The sequence below is a fragment of the Erpetoichthys calabaricus genome, chromosome 1 (assembly GCF_900747795.2).
Source record: "Erpetoichthys calabaricus chromosome 1, fErpCal1.3, whole genome shotgun sequence".
Taxonomy (NCBI): domain Eukaryota; kingdom Metazoa; phylum Chordata; class Cladistia; order Polypteriformes; family Polypteridae; genus Erpetoichthys; species Erpetoichthys calabaricus.
In genome coordinates, this window is record NC_041394.2 from 208,156,173 (window position 1) to 208,179,505 (window position 23,333).

The window sequence follows — 23,333 nt, forward strand, 5'->3', positions numbered from 1 at the left end:
AAATAATGTAATGGTACCCACTCTTCTATAGTGCAGAGTGCACCTATATAAATTACAAAATCCTTTTTTTATGTTTAAAAACAAGAACATTTTTTTACTTTGTTTTGATTGCAAAACACTGTGCATAAAAAGGTCAGTTTTGCAAAAGCAGAATCAAGCACGATACTAACTTTCAACTTCAATAATAAGTCATGAATATATTTACTTTAAGGTAATGGAAGAAGAAAGGAAATAAAGACATCCCATTAAAGCTCTTAACTATAAACCTTGCTATTTGCCCCTGCACATACCAATTATCATCATACGATATCTTCATAATTGGATATCACTAAAACACTGGAAATGCATATATCTTTCACAAACCAGAATGAAATTATTAAACTTAGAATCTTATAGCATGTCAGTATTATAGAGATCATGAATACTTTAATTATTTTTGACTATTGGTTTAGTGTTTCATTCCAGATATCATGGCTGCTTGTAAAACATTCATGCAACAGAGAAGCAAGTCTGCATTATAAGATATTTTAGGCCCAGATGGTACTTCAACCAGCTGCAGTAAGGCCCATAGACTGCATTGAATCACTCAGGCACACCTCAGGGAATAGCTCCAGAAATCAGCCATGCCACCATTCATTAGACTCACAGCAGAATCCCTTGCAACTGACAAGATGCCCCATAGGTACATGAGCAGTTGTGACAGAGTTCTGACATGTGGACAAAAATCAGGCTTCCTGCTGTTGGCTCAGAGTTGTATAAAAGAGAGCAGATTAAACAATAAGCCTGCCAGATTTTGATACAACAGACCTCATACCCATTTGAGAAAAGGTTAAAAAAAGCTACACGACAAGAAGAAAAAAATAAGCCGCCAAACTTTAACGGCTTTGAAAGAACAGTCACCTATATACCATATATACAGTACACTTGGTGTCAAAGAATAGGCTTTACATGTATTGTTTATTTCTTAATATATTTACAAGGCAATGATACCCCATTTGGCACTGCTCAAAAGGGAGTGATTAAAGAATAATGCAAGCAGGCTCTTGAAAACATCTTTGGTGCTAGGATCAAATTTTTGGCACATTTTGGCAATATAAGTGGAGTGAAAGTCATAAATATGAGAAAATACAAAACAACATAAGGTAAAATTATGAATGAACTTAACATATATCGTCGCATTGTTTGAAAATATCCCACTCAACGCAATTAACTCAGATTCTACAGGAATGTATTGCTGTAAAAACAAAACACTAGTACAGTTTCGACATTAACCCTTTAATCTATGTGATACCTTTTAATATAGTTTCTTTAAGGGTATATCTCAGAATTAATTTCAAATATCTTAAAATGCACTTTAGCTTTTCAGATATCAGATATTGTGAGCACAGAGAAATACAAACTTGTTTGACTGGGCAGTATGGCCAAAAAATCATATTATTTGAGTAGTGAGAAAAGTGCTCTATAAATGTAAAGAATTATTATTATAATTATTATCATGGTATAATTGAAAATGCTAGGAGGTTCAATATGTTCAGATAATAATATATTTATATATAGTTTTCTGGCTAAAGTATGCTTTTTAACAAATGTTTTAACAATTAATTGTGCACACATCCAAATCGCATACCTGTCAAAACGCTCAAATTGATTAGATAGGAGGTATTCATCTCTATAGCTTGAACTAATAAAATTCCAGCTTCTTTCACACTCACTCATGCAGCCAGCCACTTGACAAACACAGGGCAAGACATGGCTTTTTCCTATCCTCTCTTCCTGCTCCTGATCACCTGCTTTAAACAAACATATAGTGTCAACTCTGCTTAATCAAGAACAGAGTAGAGGTGGGCTGGAGACAGCACCGACTCACCAATCAGGTGGATCCATACCTCATTCTGGGTACACAAGATCCAGCGGTTTATTGACCACTCCTACCTGCTCATTTAATTGACAAGAGTGATTAGAAGACCAGAAAAATGAAAAATAACCATGAGGGAGCAGCCAAGAAGAATCATCACGGTCAGACTTTAATTTGTAATACCAAGTGGTCTGCTAATCACCATCATCTGATGCTAAATGTTACAAAATTTGTTGCTATGAATTTTCCCAAAAGCCATTCACTTTACATTCAGGATTCAAAAACAAGATATTACTGGATGAAGATTCTAATTTGCTTGTGACAAGTTAATTGATTCTGGCTTTTCAGTGTTCTTCAGACATACATGTTAAATAAGGTGATGTGCAAGGCTGACATAAAATATGATGGTATATTAAAAGTATAATGAACTTATGTGAAAGATTATCACGATTAAAAGAAATTTATAAAAAGTATTTCAGATTTTGAGCTATACTTCAGTTGTTGTGTATGTATTTTGTGGCTATAATATACAGGTACATTTTGTAAAGCTATTTTTAAAGCAATAATTATACCAAAATGTCCTCATACACCTGACTTAACTCATGACAGATTCTAAATTATTTAATATTTCCAAGTACTTTATTTTAATTTTGTGACATTATCTAAACTATTTGTATGTGATACAATGATGATGACAGGATACTGAAGAGTAGAGTAATGGCCATTTTTTCGATCTTGGTCCCCTAGTTGATGTTACAAGCTGTGCATTGCCTCCAGCATTGACAAAATACACAACCACTGAGGTGTCAGAGAAAACAGAGAAAAACAACAAATTACAGAAAACAATCACAACTGTTTATATTTCATGTTAAGAAATCTTGAAACTGCAGCATTATGATAACACCTAGACATCTAAGCTAACAAAAAGAGTGAAAGGGAAATGTTCAGATTTAAAACAATGTACACACTTTTCAGAATAAATATAGCAAAGTGCAAAATGACCTTAATCTGAAGGATCTTAATGAAGTCACTCATTCCATTTAGCTAATATCAATATGAGGGCTCGGGATCCGATAAATAAAGAGGTTTGTTGTCAGTGCAGAAGAAAGTTGCTTGTTCAAGTCTTTCCTTCCCTGAATCTATAGTTGGTTGCATTAATGGATCATTTGCAATAGCAAAAAGTATCAATGAAAAAGGGCAGTCTTGTTAAGTGTCAATAGAACATGACACTTACTGTACAGTAAGGATGCTACATTTAACCAAAACAGAGATACCTAGTCTATATTTCCATTTTCTGATATCAAAGCTTTTAAACAGCATTTGTTGTGGTGTAGGAATGATCAAAAATGAATACGTGCAATGAAAATAAGAGACAAGTGACATTTTTCCCTTCTTTTCTCCTTAAACTTGGACACATTCTCAGGAATCAGACAAAAAATAAAGAAAAGCTGTTTGAATTAACTGCGGTGGGTTGGCACCCTGCCCGGGATTGGTTCCTGCCTTGTGCCCTGTGTTGGCTGGGATTGGCTCCAGCGGACCCCCGTGAACCTGTGTTCGGATTCAGCGGGTTGGATAATGGATGGATGGATGGATGTTTGAATTAAAAGGGGGTTTCTGTTTAGAATGTCCATTCAATACCCATTTGTATAGTAAGAGTTTTAAATATGCAAACAAGAGAGTATATTGTTTTATTAACTTTTGTCATATATACACAGTAACTTTCAAATTATTGTGAAAACCACTCACCCGGCATGATGATGTCTGAAAAGCCCAATTTTTTTGTGATAGCAACCCCACGGGTAAATAGCACCATGTACTCTCTTCTTATCTGCTCAAGATCTCCATGGAAAAGCTGGAGAGAAACAGCTAGGCCTAAACCAAAATCAAACACAAAATGGTGACCCATTTAATTTATGCAAAACTAAGAAGAATGCATTGTACAAAAATGTAACTTTCAAAATAAGAAATGAAACGTTCTTGGCAGTTTTTAACTTTGAAATAACCCTTTTAACATGAGCACAGGAGCACAGATGGAAACTGGAAAAAAGGACTACTTCAGGAACTGTAAAAACAGTAAAGTTACTAACTTACTAAAGAAGGGGAAAGTAGAAAGTTTGATTTAAGGGTACTATTGTTTCAGAAGCAAAAGCAAAAAATTCTTATTCCCTACATGTATTTTTTTTCAAAATATTATTACATTTTATATTACATCATAAGTTATGCGAAGATAACATTTCTGTGATTATACCAGTAAAGTTGCAACATAGCACCAAAATATTTTCTGCCCTATCATGTAGTGAAGATGTTGGTAACACTATTACAGTCATTTTATATTGATATTGAAATATATTAAAATTATTTCACACAGAAAACAATATTTATATATTTAAGACAAAAATAAATTTTGAACAGGAAAAAAACCCCCAGTAAATATCAAAGAATGGTTTATTTATCATTTTAACATATTCAGCAACCAGATAATTAAAACTTCTTCTTTGAAATGTGTTTGTGATTTCAAAACATTATTACAAAATACATAGTGTTTTGATCGAAGACCATCTACTGCCTTCAAAAAAGAATACTTTCAATAAACAACTGCTCTTTTCTAGAATGCGAAGGCAAATGAAAGGTCAATGATTTTTCCTCCAAGACAAAATTGACTAACTGATACAGAGCTATGTGTAATTTGCATAAAAAACATTTTTTCCTCAACCCACATAATGTTAAAAATGTCTTCTGGGGTATGTGAATTCCATTTAAAAAGCTGAAAAGCATAAACATAACAGAAAAATTCTCCACAAATAATTAATGAGAAAAAAAGACTTTTATACATTCAAAATAATAATAATAATAACAATACCGGTAATAATAAAATTATACAGAGAAATTATTGTGAACTGATAGATAAATAGATACAATATAGGATGTAACTTTTTAATTCACAGGGTAAAATGAAGAATATGAAGAATTATTATATATTATCCACTTATTCATCAATGTTCTTTAACCAATTTTGAATGTGTTATAATGGCAAAATGAAGACATGAAACAACTCTTTATTTGACATGGTAGCTCTCATTTTAAAAAAGCAGAAGCTTCAGCAATGCAGGTAAAAGACAGCATGAAACATGGTCTTCAATCACCACCGCCACCCAGGAACAAGAAAACAACAATTTGTTTTTTTCTTCTTTTAAATAACTAGAAGGGATCATTCTTATTATAAAAAGTTAAAAGTCAATGACATAGTCCCATAGGTAGTTGAGATTCTGTGAGTGCCTGATAGTCAGTGTGTAACATGAATGCCTGCCTATAAATAAACATATGCTGTGTTCACAAGCCCAGACACAAGCTAGAGCTTCATGCTCACCCACAGCATACTTTTTTCAGATGGACTTAGAGCTTGGAAGGTGAAGGCAATGGGTTGTTCAGTGCCATTTGTTAGCTTGGAAAGCACTGCTCCTTGCGTTATACTGGAAGTGTCACATGTAACAAAGGTTGGGCAAGACACGCCAAAATAAGCTGGGAGAGAAGGACATGTGAGCTGTACCTTCAGGAGATGGTTAGCTTTTGAGCAGGCAAGAGTACAGGACCAAAGACCGCCCTTCCTTAGAACCGAAGTGAATTGATTTGTTTGTTGAAATTTTAGGGATAGCTTACAATGTAGTTCCTTGTCACCCTCTGATCGCATCACTAATATATAACTGAATAATTTGTTTATAAGTTTTGCATATATGTATGTATGTGTGTATATAAATATAAAATTAATATTACAGCTTGCTAATTTATATTTAATTAATTATCTAAAGCATGAAGACACATTTAAAATGCATAACTAAAATAAGATGTTAAATACAGACTCACAAGTTAATGAGAATTGTGCAACTTGCAATGATTTATTCACAAATCAAATGAACTAGTATCGTTAAACTGATTCCCAGGTAGTGACTCATTCAGTGGAGACTCAATCAAGGTAGTTGGATGTTGCTTTACACATCCACCATCAGTAGCAGCAAAACTAAAGGCGATGACGTCACACATGTGCATTACCACTAGTTCTGTAAAGCTCCACTGAACTGATATGTTCACCCTTATGAAACAATTCATATAATTCACCGAAAAAGAGTTGTTCAGAAAGAACAAATCATTCATGAATCACCCATCATTAATTCCAGCAGTATTGGGTGCAGGGTAGAAATCAGTCCAAAATAGATAAGCTCATCACAGGACACAATTAAGCACACGTCCATACTCATTTACATCAGAATACTTACAACTTGCCGCTTAACCTAACACAAATGCCCTTTGCATGTGAAAGGAAATTGGAAAAACTAAAAAAGAATGTAAATGGTCATGTGGAGAAAATGCAAGCCCTGCATATATTGTGACGAGCCGAGAATTAAAATCCATGTGGAGTTGTGAGGCAGTAGAACTAACCACTGCTGTAACAATGTTAACAAACTGTCACTTCAATACAACATTCACTATCAAAGTCACTCAACCCAGTTCAGGATTTCAGAGGTAGAATCAATCCTGAACAGGGCACCATTCCATCATTGGGCATATGCACACACAAATATGCATACCAACTCACAATGGACCAATTTTATAGTTGCCAATCAACTTAACACAAATATCAGTTTGTCATCTAGGACCCAGGACTCTACATCTGCATAACAGCAACTCTAAAAAAAATGTGTCATCATACTACCCTGAATTTTATAAATAAAAACTAGCAAAATACCCGCGCTTCACAGCGGAGAAGTAGTGTGTTAAAGAGGTTATGAAAAAAAAAAGGAAACATTTTAAAAATAACGTAACATGATTGTCAATGTAATTGTGTTGTCATTGTTATAAGTGTTGCTGTCTTTTATATATATATATATATAGCAAAATACCCGCGCTTTGCAGCGGAGAAGTAGTGTGTTAAAGAGGTTATGTAACCATATATATACATAAACATATATACATATATATACATATCTACATATATACATATCTACATATACACATATCTACATATACATATATATACATATACACATCCACATATACATATATATATATATATATATATATATATATATACATATATATATATATATATATACATATACATATATATATATATATATATATATATATATATATATATATATACATATACATATATATATATATAATATATATATATATACATACACATATACAAATTTACATATCTACACATATATATATATATATATATATATATATATATATATATATATATATATATATATATATATATATATAGATATAGATATAAATATAGACATACATATATACATACATACATTCACACACATATATATAGAGCAAAATACCCGCGCTTCGCAGCGGCGAAGTACTGCTTTAAAATTTTATATAATAAACTGAGGGAAATTATACCAATAATTATTTGTTAAGGATCTCTTTGTATACCATGTTGTCAGTTCGCCCCTCCGGTTGTAATATGACCAAGTTGTGCACTGAGCTTACTCTTGAGCATGCAACGTATACTTGGCCATGTGAAAAGCAAATCAAGAACAGCAAGACCGCGCCAACTGCGGAGCTCAGCTCGAGCGAAATGAATTGAATGAAATGAGGTGAATGGGAGGGGAGATGATCACGTGACTCCAACACCTGCCTTAACTCTCCATCCCTCCACAAACACACAAACACAGTCTCTCGGATCCCAACTCTCCTTTATATAAACAGATAAATAGCAAAATACCCGCGCTTCGCAGCGGAGAAGTAGTGTGTTAAAGAGGTTATGAAAAAGAAAAGGAAACATTTTAAAAATAACGTAACATGATTGTCAATGTAATTGTGTTGTCATTGTTATGAGTGTTGCTGTCTTTTATATATATAATATGCACACACACACACATAAACATATATATACATATACATATATATATACATATCTACATATACATACGTATATACACATCCACATAAACATATATATACATATACAAATTTATATATCTACATATATATATATATATATATATATAGACATAGATATATACATACATACATTCACATATATATATATATATATATATATATATATATATATATATACTGTATATATACATATCTACTTATTGGCTCCTGTATTTAGGATATGGCAGGTTGGATAATGGATGGATGGACATTTGTATGCATAGCCCTATTTGCCCATTTTCGTGTTTTTTCTTTCTTCAGTAATATTTCAGTAAACCCGGAGCTTGTCAGTTCAAATCCTGGTACTGACACCACTGTGTGACCCTGAGGAAGTCACTTCACTTGCCTGTGCTGCAAAAAACAAAAGTAATGTAACAAATTGTACTTCAGATGTTGTAAGTTGGTGGAATAAAGGCATAAGTCAAATAGATAAATATGTATTATACACATAGGAACTATTCATTTATTTTCAGTTAAGTCATCTGCAGCAAACTTTTATAAATGAGGGTTTCTCCTTTTTAGATAGTGCAAACTGTTTCTTCTTCATTGACGTTTTCTCTTGGAGAGCTTTTTTCATTTCATTGAAAATGAAAGCAGCAGCAGCCAAAATATGTAGCTTTCTTATTAATTTTTCAACATTGTGTAAAATAAATGTATAAAGTAACATAAAAGGTTTAAATACTGGTTATTCTTTTACACTAAAATATTACTACAGAGATACAAAAAAAGTAAAATGGATATGTTCTTTTTCTTTAAGGAGATTAAATATTACTGAAGAAAGAAAAAAAAAATTAAACAGCCAAATGGGGCTATGCATATGAACTTAAAAGGTTTAAATAAAACAGAAATATATATTTTATTTTTACTTGCTTAACTTGTGGAGGGTGTAGCAAAGCCCTAACTTTTTTCGTGAAAGCCTGTTTCAGTCAATAAGTCTTATGTGTGTGTTTATGTATGTGTGTATATATATGTAGATATGTGTATATGTAGATATGTATATATATGTATATATATATAAATGTTTATGTGTGTGTGTATATTATATATATATATATATATATATATATATATATATATAAAAGACAGCAACACTTATAACAATGACAACACAATTACATTGACAATCATGTTACGTTATTTTTAAAATGTTTCCTTTTTTTTTCATAACCTCTTTAACACACTACTTCTCTGCTGCGAAGCGCGGGTATTTTGCTAGTATATATATATATATATACATACATATACACACATACATGCAGTTTCAATAACATAGAAATCAATATAAATATTAACATCATTATCATATGAGAATATGAAGTAATATATAAGAAGCACATTTCATATAAATATAAATTATTAAACACTAAAATCTTCTTCTGTAATTTGCTACCGTGGCAATTTGTGTGTCTGTCCAGGATTTTAAATCACCTGTAGCTCGCAAACCGTTTCACCTATTGACTTGAAATCTGGTACACATATAGTACGTCACGTCTGCTATCCGCTTTATGGGTGATGATTGTATTACTCTTTTTATGTTTATTTTATTTTATTGTAGAATCAACTCCTATCTGCGCACACCAGGGCGGCTGTGGGCGGATGCGTATGGTGTATTCACTCCATGTTATCGTGCATTGCGCTGTCACTGGTATTTTGATAAAAGAATTTGAACAACATATAAGAAGCGTATAAATTATTAAACAGTAAAACATTAACATTTAAGAAGTAAAGTTAGATTAAGTACTACTGCAGTGCCTTCGGGTATACCTCATTTTTTGTTTGCCCATTACATGCTTACATGTATACATTTTTTGGTGTACCTACCCGAGAACACGCGACATATAACCGAGCGTGGGAGAAGCATGGATTTTAAACACGCGTTGAGTTCATCTGCTGGTCTCCCTCGTGGAATAACTGGTAATGTTTGACTAAAATCTACAGCGAGTAAAACGACATTACCTCCTTTTTTTTTTTTACGATCTCTGAGATGTTGCTTTTTTCGGTTCAAGGCTTCATAAGCTCTTTTATGTTGTATGGTGTACTTATCCCAAACCATCATCTTTGAATGTTGCAAGACTTTCGCCTTGTATGTAGATCGGGGTAATTACATTCATTGCATTCCTAGTCTGAATCACAATCTGATTGTATGGGTGGTTACCTGGCACTGTAGGGTTGCCACCCGTCCTTTAAAATATGGAATCGTGCCGCATTTGAGAATGAAATTGCGCGTCCCGTTTTGAATCAATACTGGACGGGATTTGTCCCGGATTTTTTTTATCATTTTTTTTAAAGCAGCGTCTCATGCAAATCATCCCACACGCATTTTATGAAGATGCCTCCTTTCCTACTTTTGATTGGGTAATACTTGATGTCATCGTTAGTTTGATTGGTCTTTTTAACTGTCCAGTGAGGAGGGCGTGTCTTTTAAGTAGAGTCTGCAAAGTGTTGGCACTGAGATGTGGCGTCAGCGCCAGAGTTGAAGCCCCTAATGTTGCGGTCAGCAAGTCGGCTAACATCCGCCATGTGCCGTCTTTCAGTTGCGAGAAGCAGATCATAGAATGGTTGAAACTGTTGCCCCTAACGTTGCGCCACGGCGTGTGGTTCGTTTATACCTCGTGTCTTCTCATTAAACTTTTATCTCGCGAATATGTTATTACAATCCGCAGCGGGAGCGTTTCTATAAACTTAATTTAAACTTACGTTTTACACCGTGCTTTGTTTCCCTTATGAACATGCTTGTATGCTTCACTCGCTCCTTTCTCAATTATTTAATTAATTTTTTGCTCTTCGCTGTTTGCGGCTCTTCCGTCATTTCCCCCTACTTCGTTCTTTTATCTCGCGAATATGTTATTGCAATCCTTAACGGGAGCGTTTCATTAAACTGATTGAAAATAGTTTTGCATTTACCTTTTTAGTAAAAGGCGAGCTTTTAAGCCTGAGAAATCACCCCGTAAATGCACACGTTTAATTGCACATGTGTTAATATGTATGGTTACACAGTATTAAAAGACAGTGAACAACGTCAGTTACCTTTGTTCCCGCGTTTGATAAAAGGCGAGCTTTTAAGCCTGAGAAATCACCCCGTAAATGCACACGTTTAATTGCACATGTGTTAATATGTATGCTTACACAGTATTAAAAGACAGTCAAAAATTAACGTCATTTACCTTCGTTCCCGCGTTTGACTCGTGCTGTAAATCTCTTCCTTGTTTTTAGTTCACGTGATTACGTAGGAGGCGTGATGACGCGATACGTGACTCCGCCTCCTCCATTACAGTGTATGGACAAAAAATATGTTCCAGTTATGACCATTACGCGTAGAATTTCGAAATGAAACCTGCCTAACTTTTGTAAGTAAGCTGTAAGGAATGAGCCTGCCAAATTTCAGCCTTCCACCTACACGGGAAGTTCGAGAATTAGTGATGAGTGAGTCAGTCAGTCAGTCAGTCAGTCAATCAGTCAGTCAGTCAGTCAGTCAGTGAGTCAGTGAGGGCTTTGCCTTTTATTAATATGTATAGATTAAACAGCGTTGGGAGGAAAAAAGTCTGAACTAATTGAAATTACAGGAATAATATTCCTCTATTAATTTGACCTAAAATGTGATTTCATTTTCCTAATAACAGGGAAGCCGAGTCTATGTCTTACCTACTTTTCAAGTTTTATTAAAAGCAATGATGAACTGTCAATGTAAATCTCAAGATTTAAAAACTGACGAGGGAGTCTCTTTCAGTAGCTATGATATCAACAAAATGTTTCCTCTATCTACTGGCCAAATGCACATAGCGTTATGAAAGCTTGGGAGCATTTTCTCAGTCACAGAACTGCTTCACCAAAGTGAAGATGAGGTTACCTTGCTGTCATGAAGAATTTTTTTATTACAAAATGTTTTTAAATTATTACAAAAATTCCATCGATCTCTGGCTTATCAACAAAACACTCTTCCAACAACCTTCGACATAACCAGTAGACTTTAGATAGAATGCAACACTCTTGCTGGAAAGATAAATCCATAAATGCAGAGTCATTCTTGCCATTCCTTGTAGTGTACCTTTTGCCCCTAGTGTTTACTGTGGGTTTCCTAAGTGGCCCCCTCAAGCACATTATGCTTTGCCCATGAACTAAGTATAACTACATAATGATCACTGAGATGAGTTCCAGTTCCCTTTCCTGAAAAACATTTATTTATTTACATTGTAGGTCATCAGTAATCTCTTTTAATCATGGACTAATTTCACTTCCTCAAACCAATGTTGTAATGAACAGGCTCTGATGGTGACAATCAAAGTCTACATTTTGTTTAACAGGGAAATGCACTAAATGTATTATACTGATAAAAGAACCATAAAACCATAAAAGCAGCTCATAATACAGCTGCTACATACTGTTGGAATCCCCACACTTTACTGATAACATTGGATCACTATTGCAAATCTTAAATTTTCTTTTCTTTATCAATAATTAGGAATTCAGTGAAAATCATGTCCAATGTTCAGGTACACTAAATGCAGAAATACACATTATTTTAACTGGATCACAAGGATCACTGGATTGTTTCTTACTATCATGTTTAAAAATAAATATGTGTGTGTGTGTATAAATATATATATTTGAATATTAATATTTATCAACCTTTTATGCTTCATGAGCTATCTTTAAAAATTCTTAATCAATTAGTCTTCAATCTCACATACAAAAAATGTAAAAATAAAATAGAAGGATACTGACGATTAATAAATCAGATATAAGAGAAAAAAGAAAATTATTCTATAATAAAGCATATGAAAACATAAGAAGAAACATCAGTACAGTACTGTGGGCAATCAAAAAAAAAACAGAAAGCAGCACAAGTAAAGTTTGGAGATGGGAAGTTAAGAGTCATGTATTGACACCTGTAAAGCATATCAACAAATTAGCCATACGATCAATGAAACATGGAAAGCATCTCTGCAGAAGGGCTCTTGGGTATACTACTGAATAATGTAAATGCTGATCATGACTTGAGCAACATAAGAGCGACAACTGGAAAAAGGTCAAAAGGAAAATATCTTACACAAATATTTCCTGAATGTGATTTTAGCTGTTCATTTATCCATCCATTTTCCTATCCCACTTATCCAGGGCAGGATTACAGGGTAGCTGGAGCCTTTCCCATCAGTCATTGAATGCAAAGTAGCGACAACACCTACATAGGGTACCAGGCCGATCATTTATTATATAGGAAATTATGATGAGGAATTTTTGTTTTGCTTTTCTATGTTATGAAGGTCAGGAACATTAGAAATTTGACAAACAAGAGGAGACCATTTAGTCCATCAATCCCATTTGTTTAGCTAATAGCTAAGCAGTCCCAATATCTCATCCAGATTCTTCTTAAAGGTTGTCAAGGTTTCTCCTTCAACTACATGTCTCGGTTTTAATTGCACTTCCCCTTAATTTCCACTGAATGTCCTTGAGTATGTGATTCATCCTTTAACTGAAAGAATGTTGCTAGATCTACTCTATCAATGCCTTTGAGGATTTTAAATAACTGGATAAGGTCTCCACGGAGTCTCCTCTGCTTGAGGCTAAAAAGGTTTAATCCTCTGAGTCTGTCAGAGTAGAAAATGTCCTTAAGCCCTGGGATGCACTTCGTTGCTCTCTTTCCTCTGCACAGCTTCAAGTGCTGCTACAGTTAGGTCCATAAATATTTGGACAGAGACAACTTTTTATCTAATTTTGGTTCTGTACATTACCACAATGAATTTTAAATGAAACAACTCAGATGCAGTTGAAGTGCAGACTTTCAGCTTTAATTTAGTGGGGTGAACAAAACGATTGCATAAAAATGTGAAGCAGCTAAAGCATTTTTTTAACACAATCCCTTCATTTCAGGGGCTCAAAATAATTGGACAGCTAAATGCAGTGAAATTGATTGGGCGGCGTTTCATGATACAGATGGACAATGACCCAAAACATACAGCCAAAGCAACCCAGGAGTTTATTAAAGCAAAGAAGTGGAAAATTCTTAAATGGCCAAGTCAGTCACCTGATCTTAACCCAATTGAGCATGCATTTCACTTGTTGAAGACTAAACTTCGAACAGAAAGGCCCACAAACAAACAGCAACTGAAAGGCGCTGCCGTAAATGCCTGGCAGAGCATTAAAAAGGAGGAAACCCAGCTTCTGGTGATGTCCATGAGTTCAAGACTTCATGCTGTCATTGCTAGCAAAGGGTTTTCAACCAAGTATTAGAAATGAACATTTTATTTCCAGTTATTTAATTTGTCCAATTACTGTTGAGCCCCTGAAATGAAGGGATTGTGTTAAAAAAATGGTGGAGTTGCCTCACATTTTTATGCAATCGTTTTGTTCACTCCACTGAATTAAAGCTGAAAGTCTGCACTTCAACTGCATCTGAGTTGTTTCATTTAAAATTCATTGTGGTAATGTACAGAACCAAAATTAGGAAAAAGTTGTCTCTGTCCAAATATTTATGGACCTAACTTAACTGTATGTCTTTCTAATACCATGGTGACCAGAACGCACACAATATTCCAGAGATCAAGTCAAATTGATTCCAGCAGAAATACTTTTGGCATGACCTCCCAAAAGAATACAGACTCAAACTAATTACCACTAGTAAATAACTACTGTTGTTTAACATGTGCAGTCAATTTATCTAGCTTTTTAAAATAACAAAAAATAATAACAATAAACTTATTTCAACTTTGAATCTTAATTGATCAGCGCAATTCCACTAGTTGAACTCTTCCCTTTCAAAGTAAAACCATTTACTAAAAATAGTTCATACAATTAATGAGACACTTCCCTATACTTTAGTAGACACACAAGCAATCTATAGTGAAGCCTAGTAAGGAAATAACCAGAGATTTACCAATTGCATGTGGCCATATTAGTGGCCATTCATTTCAAGAGGCAGCAGGTGAACAATGCGTGTGTGAATTGAAATTATGGTGTCACGAGGTGCATAAAGCTTTGACTGCAAGAGTTTTGTTTAAAGCTGTTAAAATGACATCTCAGGGTGGGGGTGCAGTTGTGCCCAATGGTGTGGGAATGACACCAGAAATCTCAGCAGAGCAAAAGAAACAACAAGCTGAAGAGCCTTTAGAGTGCTGTGAAAACTTTATTAACATCATTTCTAATTTCAGTCCTAGATCCTCAAAATGGAGGCTTGTGCTTACTCACCTGACATGAAAACAATGTATATAATATGATTATTTGAAACAATATCAAGAAATATATTAATACAGTAGAGAGTTCCCATTTTCTCTTTGAAATGAAGCGCTTACTAAATTGTGACTATTTCTTTTTTCTTAACGTCAGCTATGAACAGAAGACATTTTTCCACTGTAAGACAAATGCGCTGAGATTTTTTAGCAAACGAAGACAAAAGTTTCAAGGTAAGGTAGCTGTACTTGCTAATCATGGCACCAGAGAGTGGCAAAGTGCTGCATGTTGAATAGCATATGGAAAAATGATTTCTCTGTATGAGAAATTTGTGTATGTGACTATAATACTCTTGCAAACCTGTACACCTATTGTAAGGCTTGGTATCATAGAATTATTATAAAAAGCTGATTTTGATAACGCATGCATTCCTCTTATAAATTAGTTATCTTTTTTGGATGCTTTTAACTATGTATTACAGCATGTTGCGTGAATTTACAAATCAGCTTTGATTTTAAGTTTGGTTAATAAAGATATAACACCAAAAAGTACTATATTACAATTAAAAATTGTTGTTCTCCTCTGTTATAGCTTTCAGAAATTTTCATTTTAATCGTATTCTTACTTTTTTCTAAAGACATTTGAAAAGTATTCAATTATTTTCTTATAAGCCTAGTACTGTTAATTACATTCTTTTGAAGGATGACATTTAAATGAATTTTCTTTTATGGAATCAGATGTGCAGATGCTAATTTCTATCCCAACTGTGTGTTGTGCAATGGGAATTGGAGGTCAAGAGAATATTATAACTATCTTAAAATTGCAAAGATGAAAGCCTCATTTTCCCAAACTGCAGACCCTCCACACCACCATTGCACTTTGATATCTTGTTTATGAAAATCATGACCAGAGAGGACAGAAGAGACAAAATGCACTCTTAGTGAAATAGAATGTCCATACTGAGCCATCCTGACTCAATACCTAGTGTGCAAACATAACTCCTGCTCAGTAGTCTAGCGGGGCCAGACGTGATTCTCAAGTGAGATTGTACATATGAGGACAACCGGTTAAAAAGCGTGTAGTGAATGGCAGTGAAATCCTGAGATACAAAAGCAATAACCACAGGGCTTCTTCCTAAGACACCTGCTCCCAATTCCTCCAGTCTCTGTGTTTTAAACCACCACTGGGGTTTCAGGGAGAAAGCAAAAAATACTGAAGAAAAGACTTGACGTTGAGAGAAAATGAAAAGGTAAAATTGCTGTTATCAATTCAGGAGCTCAGTAACACAATGTAACTGAAGCTTAATGATTCATATTGTAATGAGCATGACAATAGAGGACACACACACACACACACACACGCACGCATGCAGACCACCACAGCCACTTGGCTTCACATATCTGAAATGTGCTTCTGTCTACTATGATATCTTTCTGTTATTTTGACTACTACATCACTATATGGCATAAAAAAGCAAACTGAATTTAAAGTATATAAGCATTGTTATTAATAAATATATCATGTTATAAAACACTGTGGCTATATTCTGGCGTGGCATTTTTGCATTTCCAATGTGACAGTAATGTTAAATTACTTTAGTTAATCATTTAGACATGCAATCGGAAGTTGTGTATTGCGCAGCCTTGTCCATGCTTCCACTGGTGTCATTAGGCAGATTTGTTGATTCAGTGTTTTGAGTACTGAAATCTGCATCTTGTGTGGCTCTTCATTTTCAGCTATCTTAATGGCAGTCCTTCTGACAGAGTGTGACACATTGTCTAATTCAAAGGCGTATTTTGTTGTTCATATTTTCACAAATATAGCTTGCAATTGTTTCAGGCTTACAATGATTCCTATATCATTGTGTTAACTGAAAAAGGGGGTGCACACACAGCACCTATGACAATGTATCATTCCCATTTACCATTAATCCATTGTTGTTTTCTAATGCCAGTGTATAATTTGATGTTAAAGAAAGGTTTTTCACTTGCAACAGGTCATGTCTATTTTTAACATGTGCATTATGCTCTCTGCACAAGTCACACATTTAAATGTTTAATTGGGATCTTTTTAGGAGGCTTTTTAGCTATAGATAGTTTACTGTAATTATAAGCTTGCTCTCTGTCAGACCAGGTTAATGAGAGCATCTCTGATCTTTACAATTCAAAATCATTCAAATATTATCTTTAATTAAAACATACAACTGTTACAATACACTTATTTGCACTAAACATAAAAGAACAAAATTATACAAAATGTACAAGGATTCAAGCATTTCATTATTTCATCATCCACATTTAATATAAATCAAGTACGTAGCAGTACTATATTTATATGATATGAAATCTTTAATTAGCATAACAAAGTAATGTAATGAAATACTATTCTCTCAAATGTCAAGCCATAAATGAATGGCTCCAGAAATTAATGCCATTGCACAATTTTAGGTCCCAAGGTACAGGCTCTAATGACAAAGCATTAATAAATCGCTTCTTACAGCATACTAAAAATAGCAACAAAAGGAAGGATGTGCATTTTCAAAACTTTCTACTTAGGTTTCAAGCAGATTAAAGAAATTCAAAATCCTCTGTTTTGTATTTCTACAAATTACTTTAAGATATTAAACATTGATTAAAAAGGAAAGTTCTGAACCTAAAGAACCAAAACAGATTAAAGTGAATCTAAGAATAAAATATTTATTCAACACTTGAGTGACCCCTTAATAAAATGTATTTTGGCTGGATCCAAGCACTTAAAACTTCCTTCAGACTGACAAATGCAATATTAAAGAAAAACATCAAGACAGATGCTTGTACAGTAATTCTTTTGTCAGAAATGCTATTACTATAAACTGCATATAAAAATCAGACAATATTGCACTCTGTTGGATTGCCAGGTTCTATGAGGGATCAAATACAAAATATTTTCAAAAAAAAAATTCTATGTGAAAATGTAACATTAAGATTAGCATCTGTTTAGCTTTTAATATACTTAATTATAAAATATTATACATTATATAGGGGGATAATTAAATGATTACATTTATTATACTTATACTGAAGAAAGGTTAGGATAACTAATATTCTGCATGAGAAATGCAGAAAACATTGAAGTGGGAAAACAGAATTGATTAGTATTTTTAACAAGAAAATAATCGCCATAAATCTCATCCCATTCACTAATAAAGTAATATTAATATATGAACACAATAAAACATATGGTTGAATTTTAAAGTCTGTACATAAATTTGAATTCATGAAAAATGGAGTACACTGTTAAAAATGAGCAAAAACAAAGAGGAAAATGAGCAGGCTGCCATAAATTGGCTATGACATCTATTTTAATACATATATCAATATACTGTACCTATACACACATATATACACACATACATATGCATATATCTCTCTATCCATCCATCCATTTTCCAACCCGCTTAATCCAAACACAGGGTCACGGGGGTCTGCTGGAGCCAATCCCAGCCAACACAGGGCACAAGGCAGGAACCAATCCCAGGCAGGGTGCCAACCCACCGCAGGACACACACAAACACACCCACACACCAAGCACACACTAGGGCCAATTTAGAATCGCCAATCCACCTAACCTGCCCGGAGGAAACCCACGCAGACACGGGGAGAACATGCACACTCCACGCAGGGAGGACCTGGGAAGCGAACCCAGGTCTCCTAACTGCAAGGCAGCAGTGCTACCACTGCGCCACCGTGCCGCCCTATATCTCTCTATTATAAAAGAAAATCCTGAGACGAGACTTTTTCAAAGAGATAAGTCCCATGAGATTAGACTTTGTTCAACCATGTACATGGCCCTCTCACCTCTCATTTGTGTGAATGCTTTTGACAGACACAGTTCCTGCTCTCTTAGCTCTTATAAATTTTTACTTTTTCCTCACTTTAATTTCCCAATAAAAAAAGACTTATTATGTCCAAATCTTATTGAAGAATTTCATCCCAAAGGGTTATCAACAGAAGAAATGAGTACACGGGCAATCCTAGCACCAAGAAACGATGAAGTCAAATGAATTAATGCAAAAATTGTCGATCGGTTACACGGAAATTGGTTAAATGCGTATCAATAGGCTATGCTGAAACAGTTGGTGGTGATGGTGATGAAAACATCAACTTACAATATCCTATTATATCCTGAAGAATATCTACAACTGTTAAAAATGTACGGTCTTCCACCACCCGAATTACTGTAGAATGAAGGAAGTACCCAAGAAAGGTAATGTTGTACATCTTCCGTGGATAACATTAGACACCAAAGGAGAACTTGATATGCCAATCATATTAAAATGTTAACAGTTTCCTGTTAGAATAGCTTTTGCAAAGACAATTAACAAATCACAGAGACAAACATTCGAAAAAGTTGGTTTATTTATTTGAGAGAAAGAAATGAAATTCACTCACGTGCAGTTATAAGTTGCATTGTCATGATGCAAGTCCAAACAAGGAATCAAAATTCAATGCAATATTGACGAAAACCTAATTCAAAAAATTGTTTTTACTGAAGTTTTATAGTAAAAGTGTAAGTTTAAAAAGTATTTGCGTGTTAATTTCAAATCCAAACAATGAAATCGTATAACACAACGAATAACTCTAATGCAACATGAAGCATAATTTACTTTCAAATGATTACGTTTTACTATTTTTTAATATGTTTAATTACTCGATGTAATGTAAAATAGTTAGTTCTATTATGCATATGTAACAATTCCCATGAAAATAACAATCTGTTTTAATTGTACATCCACCGCAAAGTGTCTAATACGTAGTCCTGGCCCGGGAATTGGCTTTGCTCCCCTCCCTCCACCCACACACATATATATATAGTGGTAATTTAGCCCCCCGTACACAGACAGACAAACAAACACCAAGTGTTCAAAAACACACATGTTTAATAATTTTCTGCAATGTGCAGCACCTCATAATGCTCAAATCAGGAAAATACTCAGTCCCTTCTTTCTCTCTTCTTCTCCTTCTACCACCCTCACTCCTCCACACACAAGCTCCATCCTCTTCCACCTGACTCCGGCTCAGCTGATCTTTAATAATACCCCTGATGTGCTCCAGGTGCTTCGTGATAATCTTCCGGCAGCACTTCCTGGTGTGGTGGAAGCACTCCGGGTGTGCCTGGAATCTCTTCTGGCAGCACTTCTGGGTGTAACGGAAGTGCTGCAATCCAAGGCTCTATAATCCTCTGGGCGCCCCCTAGCAGTGGCCATGGGTCTCAACAGGGTTGAGCTTCTAAGCTCTGATCCTGTGGCCACCATGTGAACCAAGGTGGCTGCCCTCTCATGGCCCAGGGGAGGTATTATCTCTCTCCAGGTCCTTCCAGGCATCCCACTGGGTAGGGTCCCCAGCCATACTCCACAATATATATATATATATTGCCTCATTCCTCCTTGAAACAATCACTAGTAGAAGAGCAGTAGGAGGGTATCCCCTTAGTGAAACAAGTACAGATAGGATGGGAAAAAATATCATACAGCACTGTTGATTGCTTCAGCAGACTGAGGATGTGTCACAAGTGAGAACAAATCTGAGTTCATTACATTTCTTTTTTAAATCAGCTCAGTCTTGCGATTTTAAAAAGTCAACATTGTTTTCCACCTGCATATCATCATCAAGTTTTCAATAGCAATCAACTATCAGTGTTAAGTGCTTTATGAATAAAAAAAAAATGAAAACAAACAGGAAATAAAAAAGAAAAAAAACACATGGAACCAAGCCACCAGTGAACATATTGCCACAAGATTTTTTAGACTATGATAAGAAGAGAATAGTATGGTGCTTTTGAGTGAGTAAAAGTAATTAGTAAATTTAGTTTTTTTGTTGGAAGAAATGTATTTAAACCCCCATTTCTTACTAATTTTAAGCTTTGATGCTAATGGAGAGTTGAGCATTTTAGCAGTTTTTAAATTGGAATGAATCAACTTTAAATTACCTTTGTAACTTTACTGAATACCACTTTAATATGGAGTTCTCTTTCACACCAATGCCACCAAGGAATGTATGTAGCATGTTTAACATTAAGCAGCTCAAGTGAACTAATATTATTAGCCCTTGGTTAAAAAAAATACAAATTTTGTATAGTATGCAGAAAACTATTTTACTTAGTTGCATATATCCAATTCACCAATGGCACTATAACTAAGACCCAGTGACTTAGAAAATTTCCCAGGTGAAGTCGGGTAATACAGGTAGTATATTATACAGTACCTAAGACTTGAATTAGTGTTATACTGTAACTATATTATATAAGAATATAACTTAAATCAACAAGACTACATGTGAATAGGCATAACCATTTTCAAAACTGAACAGCAAATAGGAAACTTTGATATGGGCATTTAAAGCATTTGAAACATGCCTGCCTCAGGATTCTGCCACAACACAATGTCCAATAGTATTATGTTTCTGTCTGGAAACATTTCCATCAGCAGCAGAACCATCTGAGGACATTAGCTAAAAGGGGACCTACTGCATCTTCTCACATTTATGGATCAAAGCAGATTGTGTAAATATGAATTGGTGGTTAGATGTGTACAAGAGCAAGGAGTAACTTTGAACTTGCATATTATGGAAAAAGACAACGCAGCGCAGCCCCTAAAAAGTGTTTCTTTTAATATATGTGAAAACATGGAAATCCAATTCTTACTTCACCACAATTAGCAGATTAAGGTAACGAAATTCAACAAATAATACAGAAACACATTATGCTGAAATTGTTTACTCAACAAAAATCAAACAGAAATTAACTTTTTGGAGTGGAAAAGATAAGGTAACCATACATGTCAATACTTCACCTTACTCCCTTTACCTGAAAGAGCTACACAAAAGCATTTCTTTCAGTTTCTTTACTCATTTCTTATTATAGAATGTGTGATGTTTAAGAATTTTGTCTTGATCTTTAGCTTGTTTCAAACCTCCTCACTGTGTTCAAGAGGGGTTTGTCTCAGCCATCAAAAAACTCATTTTTAAAAGCAATATTTATTTGATAAGAGTGCTCTGGGTTATTGTCCTGCTACAAGATTTAAGATTTGGCCTTCAGCTTTTAGAAAGGAGACCTCACATTGAGTCAGAGTACCTTTTGGTCCATTTTAGAGTTCATGCCTGATCCAATTGCAACAACCTGCTCAGACTCTGAATCAGCAAAAAAGCCCTAAATTATTATGATCTTGCCACCTTTGCTTAACAGTTTCTATCAAGGGAGTTATTTGAAAGTTCACGTCAAATATTATACGAAACCTGGCACTACAGCAAAAAGTTTAAGGATTCTAAACTAAGAAAATATGAAACATTTAACTCTTGCATGTATGTTATTTTCTTCAGAACAGAGGTACCTTCTTTCATGATACTCCATACAGACACAAGTCTATGTGACTTTTTCTGACAGTTAACTCATGTTACCTTGACATTAACAAGAGATAGTTTTAGATCCTTTCTTGATAACCCAGGCTACTAGCAAACTACTATGGTCATCTTGTGCGGGTGAATTGTGAGATTAAATGGTTGTCAATGACATTTCTTTTTGTCATTTGCAGAGAAGATGTTGTACTGTGACATTATACTGTATACCATAAGTCCTGTTGATTTTTTTTCCATAAAACATCTAGACATCTCGGTATCTATAACCTTTCATCCCAAGGCCTTTTAAAAGATATAATAATCATGGCAGGAGGTGCAAACATTATCTCTACAGTTAAGACAAAACTAAGCCAGGTTTCTAATGTCTGTATAAAGCTGAGGTTTTAAAGTTACTTTCTAAGATTTTGCAATTACCTGTTCTATTTAGGACTACGTAAAGTAGTGTTGCAGTGAATTTTTGTAGAGTCTCTCAGTATTATTTGTTAGCATAGTATACCTTACCTTGCTGACAAACTGCCAATGTGGATTAGTCTTCCAGTACTTTAAATGTTAAAGCACTTGCTTTTTCCAACCTAGACTGTGAACATTTACAAATGTACTATTTATAGTACTAAGGAGAAAAAGTAAAATTGCTTGTGTGTTTTTAGCTTATGCAGATTGTATTCCAGGTAATTCTAAAAGATTCACTATTCTTCCAACTGTCTACATCAAAGATTTTTCATTTAAACTTACCAGTGTTGGAGCCTGTGAGGTTGTAGCGGGCATTTAGTTTTCGGATGATATTCTCATGTATTTGATACCATTCATTTTCTGTGTTGCACCTATTGAAACAAAAAAAAAAAACAGTTATGCTGAAGATTGACTAAAACACCAACATATACAAATGAGTTTTGTTTAAATGATCAACATACAAATCCTTTCAACAATCAAAAAATGGTGCTTGCATTTCTAGA

At 34.5% G+C, this 23,333-nt stretch overlaps 1 protein-coding gene across 1 annotated transcript in view; it reads right to left on the reverse strand.

Annotated features, from left to right (window-relative positions):
* Positions 1–23,333, reverse strand: part of LOC114658995 (dedicator of cytokinesis protein 4) — a 432,716-nt gene that overhangs the window by 168,392 nt on the left and 240,991 nt on the right. Inside the window, 2 exon segments of the mRNA XM_051928746.1 lie at positions 3,602–3,727; positions 23,113–23,201. Of these exon segments, the coding sequence (XP_051784706.1) occupies positions 3,602–3,727; positions 23,113–23,201 (215 nt within the window).